The sequence below is a fragment of the Carcharodon carcharias genome, chromosome 16, assembly GCF_017639515.1.
Source record: "Carcharodon carcharias isolate sCarCar2 chromosome 16, sCarCar2.pri, whole genome shotgun sequence".
NCBI lineage: Eukaryota > Metazoa > Chordata > Chondrichthyes > Lamniformes > Lamnidae > Carcharodon > Carcharodon carcharias.
The window spans coordinates 75,265,688-75,278,166 of NC_054482.1; the positions used below are offsets into that span (position 1 = coordinate 75,265,688).

Consider the following 12,479-nt stretch of genomic DNA (forward strand, 5'->3'; position numbering starts at 1 on the left):
CTAACTGAATATGTGCTGAAAAGAAATGAGAAACCAACATTTAACCTAAACCTAAAATCAGGATTATGTTGAGCAAAATTACATAAACTGATTTTATTTTGTTTAAGGGGGTTCACTTGGCTGATACCAACATAAATTAACGAACTTTATACATGTCTACATCATCAAATTATTTTATGATTAGCCTTGTTTCTTTTTTGCAAATCTCCTCACATCATTTAAGTATAACTTGCACTATGCTCCCTTAGGAATACAGAGGATATTGGCAACAAAGTTCCAGACCTCAGCCCAATGCCTTGCTGCAACTGGACAGTAGGAACTGCTTGAATATGAAGTTTCTTTTTGCCTACTAGTGAAGAAGTATCTGGCGTCCACTTGACACAACTGAATGGCTGTAATCAGGAACTCGGCACATGGAGCTCACTTTATGGCTCCACCCAATATCCCCACTATCTTCACAAACCATACTGTTTATAATAGTCAAAACTTAAAATTATCTGAGGTAGTCAGTGAACTTACAACTGTTTTTAATAATATCCAGCACTTGTATCAAAACATCTGGCTGATTTAACTGCAAAAGAAACAATAATGAACAAAACTAAATTCCCACAATGGAGAGAGGAAGAATCATGCAGCAAATTTTTAAACCACTGTACATTGCATAATATTAAAATGCACCATTTTATTCATAGTATTTATTATACATTATAGGGCAGGTGGCGAACTTACAGTGCTATTGTATTGTCATTCTAATCAATTCAAGGTTACATTAAAGAGAAGCTTATACCAAATAAATGTTATCACTCCATCTTGGGGATGCAGAAGTCATGAATCTGAATCAAAATCCATATTTCCTAAAAGATTCCTAATTTTCTGATACATCCAAATCTTTCACCAGGTTAATTTCACACTTTCCATTTACTTCATGTTCTGTGCGCTATGCAGAGCTACAAGATTTGTCGCCTCCAAAATAACAGACAGTTAGTGTTCCCAGTCAGTGCCAGGGTTATGAAAGAAATTTAGAGGGCAAGGCAAACTGTGGAGCTCTCAAACATGTCAGGCAGCAAGTTCAAGGGTTTCATCGGAAGGTGCCTGTGTGAGGGTTCTCTTGTGAATGTGAATGATTTGTTTGGCAAGGATCTGATGTTAACTTTGACAAGAGGGTTGTGGTAGAAGAAACCAAAAATTATAATTTATTTTAAAATCATTTTATTTTAAATAGGGGGATGAATTAATGACCAAGGTTGAAGCCTATAAAATCTAATTCTATGGCACTAGAACATTGGTTAAAAATATTAACACTATGCATGCAGAATATATCTATCATATGACTCATATGTATACGTTAAAAATCATTAATGGAAACACTTTGTATCACTTACATGGGAGGGAAATTTTACATCAATGTTGATGTCACTAGTTTTGAAAGCAAACCTTGTAAGACAAGAGCCATACAACCTCAGTGAGCAACCTGTAAAACAAAAAAAGCAAAATAAATCAACAGAGATTTATCTAGTCTCATCTTGTGTCATTGAACATTCTAATGCATTAATACCCTTTCTATTCCTTTACATTCCTAAAAAGAAAGCTGGCATTTTGGCATTCTTCAACTCTAATCTTGGCAATTAGTGCACAACTTCCCTCTATTATAACTAGCACTAAATTTAACTCTCACACTACTGCATCCTTCTGCTTCCTGGATTACCATCACATCGCTTGTCCTCACTGTTTCACTTTTACGTCCAGTCCCAAGCCATTTTCAATCTCTCCTATTCCCAGTCCATCTTTTCATCTCCTTGAAGTTCACTTCAAGGTATGATTACATTTCCCATAGTGCTATTATACTGGTATCACTGCTTTCTAATTTATCAAAGTTACTATTAACTTTCAAATTGGCCGTTACCTTGGATCTCTTAGTTTAATCCATGATGACTGGTATGGATAACACATGCAGTACAAATCAATGTTTTGCATATTCAAATTTGAAGATGTGTGCTCATGGACAGTAGACAATATTCCACATGATCTGTCTGTGACCAGCTGGAGAACCATAACACAAAGTAATTCACACCTGGCAAATGTTGTTGAATAATTTTCTCCATCTCGTTCACGATATTTTCCCGGACTTGGAAATCCTGCTCAGAAATCCCTTCTTGTTGTGCAGCCTGTAACACGGCAGAATTTAATGCAGCCAAGTGGTCAGGTGTTGGTGGTATCAGGTTACGAAGCTCATTTTCTTCTTGTTTCTCCTAGAGGAAGAGAACAGGAAACAACCATTCATGCCTTGAAAACTAACAGTGCTATTTCTGTACGGCTCAAACATTTTTAAAAATCACTATATGATTCTTCCTTGGATAAAATATTCTATCTGACAGGGTGGCAGTATTGAAAGAACTTGCTGCAAGTGCAAAAGAGTAAACATTCTAGGATAAGTTGCAAAACTATGACAAATGAAAGTACTTACTGCAATATTTTTCTTATGCCGTTTTTCTTTTATATGCTTATGAGCTCCCTGGATATTTTCGATGTGAACTAGGCAAAGTTTGCATAGGTACTGACATGAAGGATATTCTGATGAACGCTTTGAAACAAAAAGTAAATTTAACAAAGCTTCAGTATGACTAGAAATGTTATAACATAATGAACTATTAGCTTGTAAAGAATATTTAATGACGAGTATTGCTGTCAGTCGATTGAAAGATCTAGATTACAAGAAAGTCACAAAGATCTTTCAAAAAAAGAGAAGCAATGCCTGATCTTGCCAGGAAAGGTGAGGCCATGTTTGTGTATGGGCATATGAACAGTGGTGTAACCCTAAGAGCACCATTATGAAATTCTAGAACATTATATGTTTTGCACCTGCATACAATATCATTTTTAGTTTTGCACTTGCAAAATGTCATTACTATGGACATTGAGAATAGCCACACAAATATTGCAAAATTATTAAATACAAAACTTGTGTATTTTACCAATTTTACAATTATTATAAATTACCAAATCTGCAATATATTCATAGAAAACAAATTAATGCAATTTCTAGAAAAAAATTGGATAAATCAGATTCAACCTTCAGGTAAAATTATAAGCTGGGATTGCAACAGTTAAATATTACAATACTTAACAGTTTTTCTAGTGGAACCTAGATTAGTGTGCTACGGACAAAAAGCACTTGACAAATTCAATATCACTGGGAAATGATAATTCCAATTATAATTCCCTCACCACCCTCCTCTTTTTGCTCAGATTTTTTTTAGAACACCGGTGTCTTATATAAGAACATGAGAAATAGGAGCAGCCTTTCAAGCCTGCTCCGTCGTTCAATGAGATTATGGCTGATCTTCTACCTCAACACCATTTTCCTGCGCTATCCCTGCATCCCTTGATGTTCTCAGTCTTGAACATATTCACTGACTGAGCTTTCACAGCCCTCTCGGGCAGAGAATTTCAATGATTCACCACCCTCTAATTGAAGAAATTCCTCCTCATCGCAGTCCTAAATGATTTGTCTCTTATTCTGAGACTGTATCCCTTGGTCCTAGACCTCCCAACCAAGGGGAACATCCTTCCTGCATCTATCCTGTTGAGCCCTGTAAGAATTTTGTATATTTGAATGAGATCACCTCTCGTTCCTCTAAACTCCAGAGAATTAAGTCCCAGTCTACTTAATCTTTCCTAATAGGACAATCCTTCCATCCCAGGAATTAATTTCATGAACCTTTGTTGCACTCCCTCTATGGCAAGCATATCTTTCCTTAGGTAAGGAAACCAAAACTGCACACAAAACTCCAGGAGTGGTCTCACAAAGGCACTATATAATTGCAGTAAGACATATTTTTTAGAAAAGGTTCAAAACTAACAGTTGGAAAGATGCACTTGCTGAATCACTGACTTGCAAAATTTAAAACTATTTTCAACAGTCAGTTGGGGATTCTTGTCTTATTCTGCAAAATAGTAAGAGTTTTGAAGTTATTCAATTTTTCTAAGAATTAAGATGAAAATACAAAATTGACAGGCAGGAAAAGACCAGCTGGTCCATCAAGCCCTGCCCCATATGGAGCATCATAATTTAACATTTTCCAGCTAACCCCTACACCCTCCCTTGCAACCAAACAAAATTTAGACTGCATTTATAATGAAGTTATTTTCTTAGTATTCAAATAAAAAGAAGATTATTGAAGGCTACTAGGTGTCAGCTGTGGTTCAGTTGCAGCATTCTTGAGTCAGTTGGTTGCAGGTTCAAGTCCCACTCCAGAGACTTGAGCACAAAACCTATGCTGGCACATCAGTGCAGTTGTGCCATTTTTTAAACCTCCTTGTTGGGGTCCAAATTTCAGTAGTTCTTTTGCTTAGTTGGGGAAGGATCAAAAAGAAGCCAAGCACTTCCTCATGGGTGCTCAGAGCCATTGTGATTTACACCAAATAGGGAAGCCATTTGGCCCACCACGCTTCTGCTGGTTCTTTGCCAAAACAATTCAAAACCAGTCAGGAATAGTGCAACACATTTATTTTTCACTCTCCTCTGCGTCTTGCAAAAAGAATCAGTTCTGACAGTTCATGAGCAATAACGTGACAATATTAATATAATTCTTTGACCAACAAAACAGTAAGGAACATAGCTCTGTTACAAATCCTACTTTATATTGTATTATAAAATTCTACCAAAAATTTACATTTGTCCAAAAGTCATTATTATTCATTCTTGGTTTTAAGTTAACTTTAGTGCTATTGTAACTTGAATTGTATTTTCAAAGCAAATCATGTCCTACTTTTTCCAGACGAGAGATATAATCCCTCTCCAGCCTTTCCTCTGCTTGTTTCAGCCCAAGCTGTTGTTCTGCTGTCATTTTAGACTCATCAATCACCGGTGCGCTTTCTGGATTGTCTTTCTCTAAAGGATGTGGTTTGTTTGCATTTGCAGCAGTTGCTTTACCTGTAAATATTACAAATGCACAATAATAATTTTGGTACACTTTTGCTCCACATGAAAGCTATGACAGATAAGACCAATATGTAGCGAATTAAGACATATATCCCATATCACTAAAACCTGGAAACAAATCCAGCCCAGAAGTTTTTATGCCTAGTAGCTACAAGCATTCTTTGTGGAATTAGTTTGGGTAGTTTGAATTCATGAGACTATAGCACAAAGCAACTCACTAATTCAGCACTAAATTGCACACTCAAAGGTCACAGGATGCTGTGGAAAAGTGATAATTATTATTCCGACATGATAAGGTTGCTCTTCTGAGGTTCTAACTGAGGCACATTGTTAGGGAAGAGCTAAAATAGCTTTTTCCAGCAATCAAGTCATAGCATACCTTACACAGAAATGCCTGATGCACACTGTTGGTGCACAAAGCTGAAATAATTTGATTCTTTAGCTGTAACATCACTCACAAAATGTCAAAAGAAACATATTGTTGAGGATCTCGGTAGTGCAGTGTGCTACATATTACCATTTCTCCCAAAACCTGTGATCAAATCCAAACCGACATGAAATAATTTTTCCATCTTGATCCAGGTCCTAATGGGAATGGGGTTATAGAATAAAACTGTCCTTAATTTGGGACTACTTAGACAACTCACTCAGGGGAAATAAGAAAAAAACCTGTCACTTAGCATTTAGCTGTTACACTTGACGAATGCTTAATAATAAGAATGAATGCTGAAACGGTACTAATATCACTGGTCCTAATGAGTACAAATAACTTAAGAGGAAAAAAAACCTTGTCTCATCAATGCTATAGAGTGCATTTTTTCTCAAATTCTCTATAGATCTATTTACACACCTTAACATCATGAGGCTGATTATTTGAATGCTCACTCCCAGTCAGTGAGGCTCCACTCAGAGTTCACATTGGAGAATTAGTCTTTATACATTCTATCAAATTCCAGAAGTAATGTTGCTTTCATTTTTGCAATTTAGTTAACAACCATACCATATTTCCCCTAATTTAACTATATTTAATGATACACCAATTGACCATGTAATCATATCTTGCACCTCAATTCCAATGTGCTACTTTCATTTTTCAATATTAAAGAAGGTAACTATGGTATATTTTCAATATACAGCAGTGGAGTGATAAAGATACTTCTAGCATTATGTTTGGATTAGTTTTCTTAACTCAAACATGTTTCCTGGTTTCCTTTTTATGTTTATTCTACATTTCTGTTGTGCTTTTTATTTGTGGGAGGAAAAAAGGGGTAAACAAGGGTCTTGTCTATTAACTTTATTAAAATAAAAGTAAGTAGTTAATATACTGGGACAGCTGTCACACTGCTTGTGCAACATCCAATACTGGATGAATAGAAATTTCCTCCAAATGTATATTGGGAAGACCACGCCATTGTCTACTGTTCCTGCCACAAACTCTGTCTCTAGCCACCAATTCCACCCCTTGCCTTGGCAATTGTCCAAGGCTGAACCAGGTCATTTGCAACCCTTATATTATATTTGACACTGAGGTGAGCTGGTTTCTGGTCTGGCAAAACGTCAACTTTTAAATTCTCATCCTTGTTTCCAAATCACACAATGGCTTCAATACTCCCTATTTCTGCAGCCCTCCTCCAATTCTGGTCTCTTGTACTGCGCTCTGGCAGTAGATAAAAGGGATGCAGCTATCAACAAGGCAAAAACAGAATCCATTTGGATAAAGATAAAAGATTATAAAGGATCAATCACACTAATAGGTGTAGTCTACAGACCACCAAACAGTGGATAGGAGGTGGAGGAAGAAATATGCAGACAAATTAGGGAGTTGAGTAAAAAAGGCAATTAGGGATGGGCAATAAATGCTGGCCTAGCCAGCGATGCCCACATCCCATGAATGAATAAAAAAGACACAGAATAGTAATCATGGGATATTTCAACTACCCTGATATTAATTGGACAGGAGAAGTAGGTAAAGGGGTTAAGAGAATGGGGCTCCTACAATGTGTGCAAGACTCCTTTCTAACCCAATATGTAAAAACCCAATAGGGGAGGATTTATTGTTAGATCTAGTGATGGGGAACGAACCTGGGCAGGTAAGAGAAGTAAAAGTAAGGAAACATCTAGCTAATCATCTCCAAAATATAATACCTTTAAGATGATAATAGAAAAGGACCTAAATATAATAAAAAACAAGCTAATAGGTCGGAGAAAAGCTGATGTTAACGGATTGGGAACAAAACTTGGGAAAATAAAATGGGCAACAATAGTGGCATACAACTATTTAGAATGACAATGGGAAACATTTAAAAAGATATATAAATGCTTGGGAGAACAGAATTTGAATATTACCAAAAAGAGCTGCTAAAGCTTTTTGTCTTGCACTCATCAGGGCAAATAGAAGAATGCCCAATTTCAAATGATCACAACAATTCATACTACAGGAGAAAAGGGTGTTGATTGGTTGGCAAGTCGACTTTGATTAGCTGAGGCATTACCATAGAGAAAGCAACGGGAAACTAAGGGCTCCCCATGATTTAAGATTTGAACATATTCCTCTTATTTGCAGAGAAGGGTCCCTGCGTATAAATGTATGTCACTTCCAGCAAGCATAAATAAGCCACGTTGTGAGTTTGACTAATTATCTTAAATGAAGACAGATAGTTGTGAAAAAAACTCAGTAAGTCTGTGGAGAGCAGAAGAGTATCACATCTAACAAAACATCTATGTTAGATGTGATTCCGATATTTGGCAGCACTTACTGAACAATCCCGGGTGTGCTAGCAGCTATACTAACAACCAATTTAAGATAATTAGTTCAGCTTGTAATGTGATAAAAGCAGATGCTGGAATTATAAAACAAGAGCAAAAACTGCTGGAAAAACTCAGCAGGTCTGACAGTATCTGTGGAGAGAAAGGCAGAGTTAACGTTTCGAGTCCGTATGACTCTTCTTCAGTTAATTCTGATGCTGTCAGACCTGCTGAGTTTTTCCAGCAATTTTGAGCTTGTAATGTGGTTCATTTACACTTGCCAGAAATAACATGCATTTATGTTTGTCCTGACGAGTGCAAGACAAAATGCTTCAACACCATGTCTCTCTTTTCAGCAATATTTAAAAGAGTGTTCAACTGATTGCAGGGAAAATCTATTCTGCTAAAAGAAAGAACCAAACAGTAGTGGGACTCCATGGATGAATAAAGATATAAGGGGACATTTGTGAGTTAGGAAAGAAGCATACATTAAGTACATAGTCAGCAGAGGGGTGCATAATAAAAGCAAACGCAAAAAATTTGTAGAGAAGCTAAAAAACAATTAGGAAGACAAAGAGGAATTAAGAAATTAAATTAAGGAACACAAAACGAAACAATGGCTTGACACTTCCTCCTACCTCCCCTTGGAGCATGACCCCCACTACTGAACATCAAGCCATTTTCAGGACGGTCACTGACCTCATCTCCTCTGGAGATCTTCCCTCCACAGTTTCCAACCTAATAATCTCCAAACCTCAGACGGCCCGCTTCAACCTCCTACGCAGAGTCCACAAACAAGACTGTCCCGACAGACCAATCGTGCCAGCCTGTCCCTGTCCCACAGAACTCATTTCTTGTTATCTTGACTCCATTCTCTCTCCCCTTGTCCAGTCTCTTCCCACCAACATCCGCGATTCCTCTGATGCCCTACATCATATCAGCATTTTCCAGTTCCCTGGCCTCAACTGCCTCCTCTTCACCATAGGCATCCAATCCCTCTACACCTCCATCCTCCACCGGGATGGTCTGAAGGCTCTCTGCTCCTTCCTTAAACAGAGGCTCAAACAATCCCCATCCACCACCACTCTCCTCCGTCCGGCTGAACTTGTTCTTTCACTGAACAATTTCTCCTTAAACTCGTCTCACTTCCTCCAAATAAATGGTCCAGTCCAACTCAGGCCCCCTCCCACAACTCTTTCTCTGATACATCAATGACTGCTTTAGTGCCGCTTCATGCTCTCGTCTGGACCTGGAAAAATTTGTTAATTTTGCTTCCAATTTCCACCTCTCCATCATTTTCACAGTCCATCACTGACGCTTCCCTTCCCTTCCTTGACCTCTCTGTCTCAACTTCTGGTGATAGGCTATCCACCAATATTTATTACGAGCCCACCGGCTCCCTCAGCTACCTCAACTACAGCTCCTCACGCCCTGCTTCCTGTAAGGACGCCATCCCATTCTCTCAGTTCCTTCGCCTCGGTTGCATCTGCTCCGATGATGCCATTTTCCAAAACAGTTCTTCTGACAGGTCTTCCTTCTTCCTTAACCGAGGTTTCCCACCCACGGTGGTTGACAGGGCCCTCAACCATGTCCAGCCCATCTCCTGCGCATCTGCCCTCACACCTTCCTCTCCCTCCCAGAACCATGATAGGGTCCCCCTTGTCCTCACTTATCATCCCACCAGCCTACACATTCAAAGGATCATCCTCCGCCATTTCCACCAACTCCAGCTTAATGCCACCACCAAACATAACTTCCCTTCACCCCCCCTTGTTGGCATTCTGTAGGGACCGTTCCCTCCAGGACACCTTGGTCCTCTCCTCCGTCACCCCTTACACCTCAACACCCTCCCACGGCACCTTCCCATGCAACCGCAGAAGGTGCAACACCTGCCCCTTTCCTTCCCCCCTCCCCACCGTCCAAGGGTCCAAACACTCCTTTCAAGTGAAGCAGCACTTCACTCGTACTTCCCTCAATTTAGTCTACTGCATTCACTGCTTCCAATGCGGTCTCCTCTACATTGGAGAGACCAATCGCAGACTGGGTGACTGCTTTGCGAAACATCTTCGGTCTGTCCGCAAGCATGACCCAGAACTTACTGTCACTAACCATTTCAACACTCCACCCTGCTCTCATGCCCATTCTTGGCCTGCTGCAATGTTCCAGTGAAGCTTAACGCAAACGGGAGGAACAACACCTCATCTTCCGATTAGGCACTTTACAGCCTTCCGGACTTAACATTGAATTCAACAACTTCAGATCATGAACTCTCTCCTCAATCCTCACCCCCTTTTTGATCCCCTTTTTTCTAACAATTATTATATTTTTTATATACATTTTTTTCTTTTCCCACCTATTTCTATTACTATTTTAAAAATGTATTTCCATTCATTGTTTTATCTCCACCTTTTAGCCTATTCCGATCCCTTCTCCCACCCCACCCCCACTAGGGCCACCTGTCACTTGCTCATCCTACTTTCCACCCTTAATGTCACCATTAGAACATCCTTTAGCTAATATCACCACCGTCAACACCCCTTTGACCTTTTGTTTATGACATCTTTGGCAATCTCAATAAATAAAGGAAAGCTGTAATGGAAATAGGCCCATTAAGGGATCGACAGGTAAGTAACAATAGGTGGCAGAAATAGTGAATAATTATTTTGCTATTACCAGGGAGATAGAAGAGGTAAACATGACATTGAATGATGAGGTCAGTGATGAGATAAGTGCATTTAAAAATGAAAAAAGGTAATGTTTTGAGTGAAATAAACAAACTCAAAGAGGATAAAGTTCCTGGTCCGAATGGATTGAATCCAGGTATTTTAAAAGAAATTGGGAAACAGATAACAGAAGGATTACTACTCATATTTAAAATTGGTTCGAGAAAAGCGGATAGCTAATGTAATTCCTATATTTAAGAAGGGGGACTGAACATGTCCGGGGAAATATAGGCCAATCAGCTTAACGTCAGTGGTCAGCTTAACATCAGTGGTAGGAAAAATAATGGAATCCTCACTAAATGAAAGACTAGAAGCACATCTAGAAATGAGAAATATAATGATGAATAATCAACATGGGTTTCAAAGGGAAAAATCTTGCATGACTGACCTTATTAAATTTTTGAGGTAGTAACAGAGAGGAAGGGATAGACAGAGAGCAGTTACGTAGTGGATAAAAGCAAAAAACTGCAGATGCTGGAAATCCAAAACAAAAATAAAAATATCTGGAAAAACTCAGCAGGTCGAGTCTGTATGACTCTTCAACAGAACTAAATAAAATTAGAAAAGAGGTGAAATATAAGCTGGTTTGGGGGGTGGGAGGGCTGTGGCGGTAGAGCTGGATAGAGGGCCAGTGATTGGTGGAGATAGCCAAAAGATGTCATAGACAAAAGGACAAAGAGTTGTTGAAGGTGGTGATATTATCTAAGGAATGTGCTAATTAAGGGTAGAAAGCAGGACAAGCAAGGTAATGTAGTGGATGTGGTTCATCTGGATTTTCAAAAGGCCTCTGATAATGTTCCCCATAATAGACTAATAAATAAGGTCAGAGAATGTGGACTCTGGGGACAAGTGGCAAAATGTATTGCTAACTTGTTTCAAGACAGAAAACAGAATGTGGGAGTAATTATTCAGAGTTGCAGGAGAAGGGAGAGAAGATTTACAAGCATGATACTAGAAATGCGTGGGTGTAAATTTCAGAAAAAAGTTTGGCTTTATACATGTTGGGTTTGAATGGAGTCCTTTTTATTGTAGGAACTCCATTCCCTAATGCCCTTTACCTACCTTTTATGTCCAATTATCAGGGTAGTTGAAATTCCCCATGATTATTATTCTACATTTTTTTACTGGGTCTCTTTTCTCTTGAAAAGTCAGTCCTTTACCTTGAAAGAAGAAGCCTGACAGGTGATCTAAAACAAGTTTTGAAAATTACGAAAGATGTTAATAGAGTGGATACAGAGAGAAAGTTTCATCTCGTGAGGAAAAGGCCATCAACATAAGATAGTCACCAAGATAAGAAGTCCAATAGGGAATTCATAAGAAGATTCTTTACCCCAAGGAGTGTTAAGAATGTGGAACTCACCACCAGAGGGAGTGGCTGAAGTGAATGCATGGTATAGATGCATTTAAAGGGAAGTTAGACAAACATTGGAGGAAGAAGGGAATAGATAGTAAGGATAGTAGATTTAGAGGAGGAAAGGTGGGAAGAGGCACGACTGGACCATAAACACAGGCATTGACTGGTTGGTCTGAATGGTCTGTTTCTGTGGTGTATATCCAACGTAACCTGATGTTGTGCATCTCCTATTTTAATTGCTCCACCATTGGATGCCAAGCTTACAGCTGCATAGGCAATAAACTCTGAAATTTCCTCCTTAAATTTCTCTGCACATAAAGCAGCTCTTTGATCAACATTTTGGTCATTTGTGCTAAAACTTCCTTATGTGGCTTGGTGTCAAATTTCATTTGATAATGCTCCTATGAAGTGCCTTTATTACGAGCAAGTGAGTATAGAAATTGGAGGATGCAGCAGATGGATGTATGGCTGCAGAGATAGTGCAGGAGGCTGGGCTTTGGATTCCTGGGACATTGGGACCAATTCTGGAGGAGAGGGGAGTCTTACAGGCCAGGGTTGTATCTGAAAAGCGCTGGGACCAATTTTCTTCTGGGGAGATTTGCCAGCTGCCATTGGGGCAGGGGTGTGGTAACCAGGAGATAATATTAGAGAAGGCACACAGAGAATTGGGACAGACAAATGGCATTAAAAGTAGGAAATATTAAAATGTTAGGAG

The 12,479-nt window shown here is 39.0% G+C and overlaps 1 protein-coding gene across 4 annotated transcripts in view; it reads right to left on the minus strand.

Moving 5' to 3' along the window:
- tut4 (terminal uridylyl transferase 4) overlaps positions 1–12,479 on the minus strand; it is a 91,931-nt gene that overhangs the window by 63,691 nt on the left and 15,761 nt on the right. For all 4 annotated transcript variants that reach the window (XM_041208170.1, XM_041208168.1, XM_041208169.1 and 1 more), the window contains 5 exons: positions 4,770–4,933; positions 2,465–2,581; positions 2,072–2,249; positions 1,383–1,471; positions 520–571 (listed from right to left, as the gene is read on the minus strand). In XM_041208170.1, coding sequence (XP_041064104.1) covers positions 520–571; positions 1,383–1,471; positions 2,072–2,249; positions 2,465–2,581; positions 4,770–4,933 — 600 coding nt within the window. The remainder of the gene's footprint in view (positions 1–519; positions 572–1,382; positions 1,472–2,071; positions 2,250–2,464; positions 2,582–4,769; positions 4,934–12,479) is intronic.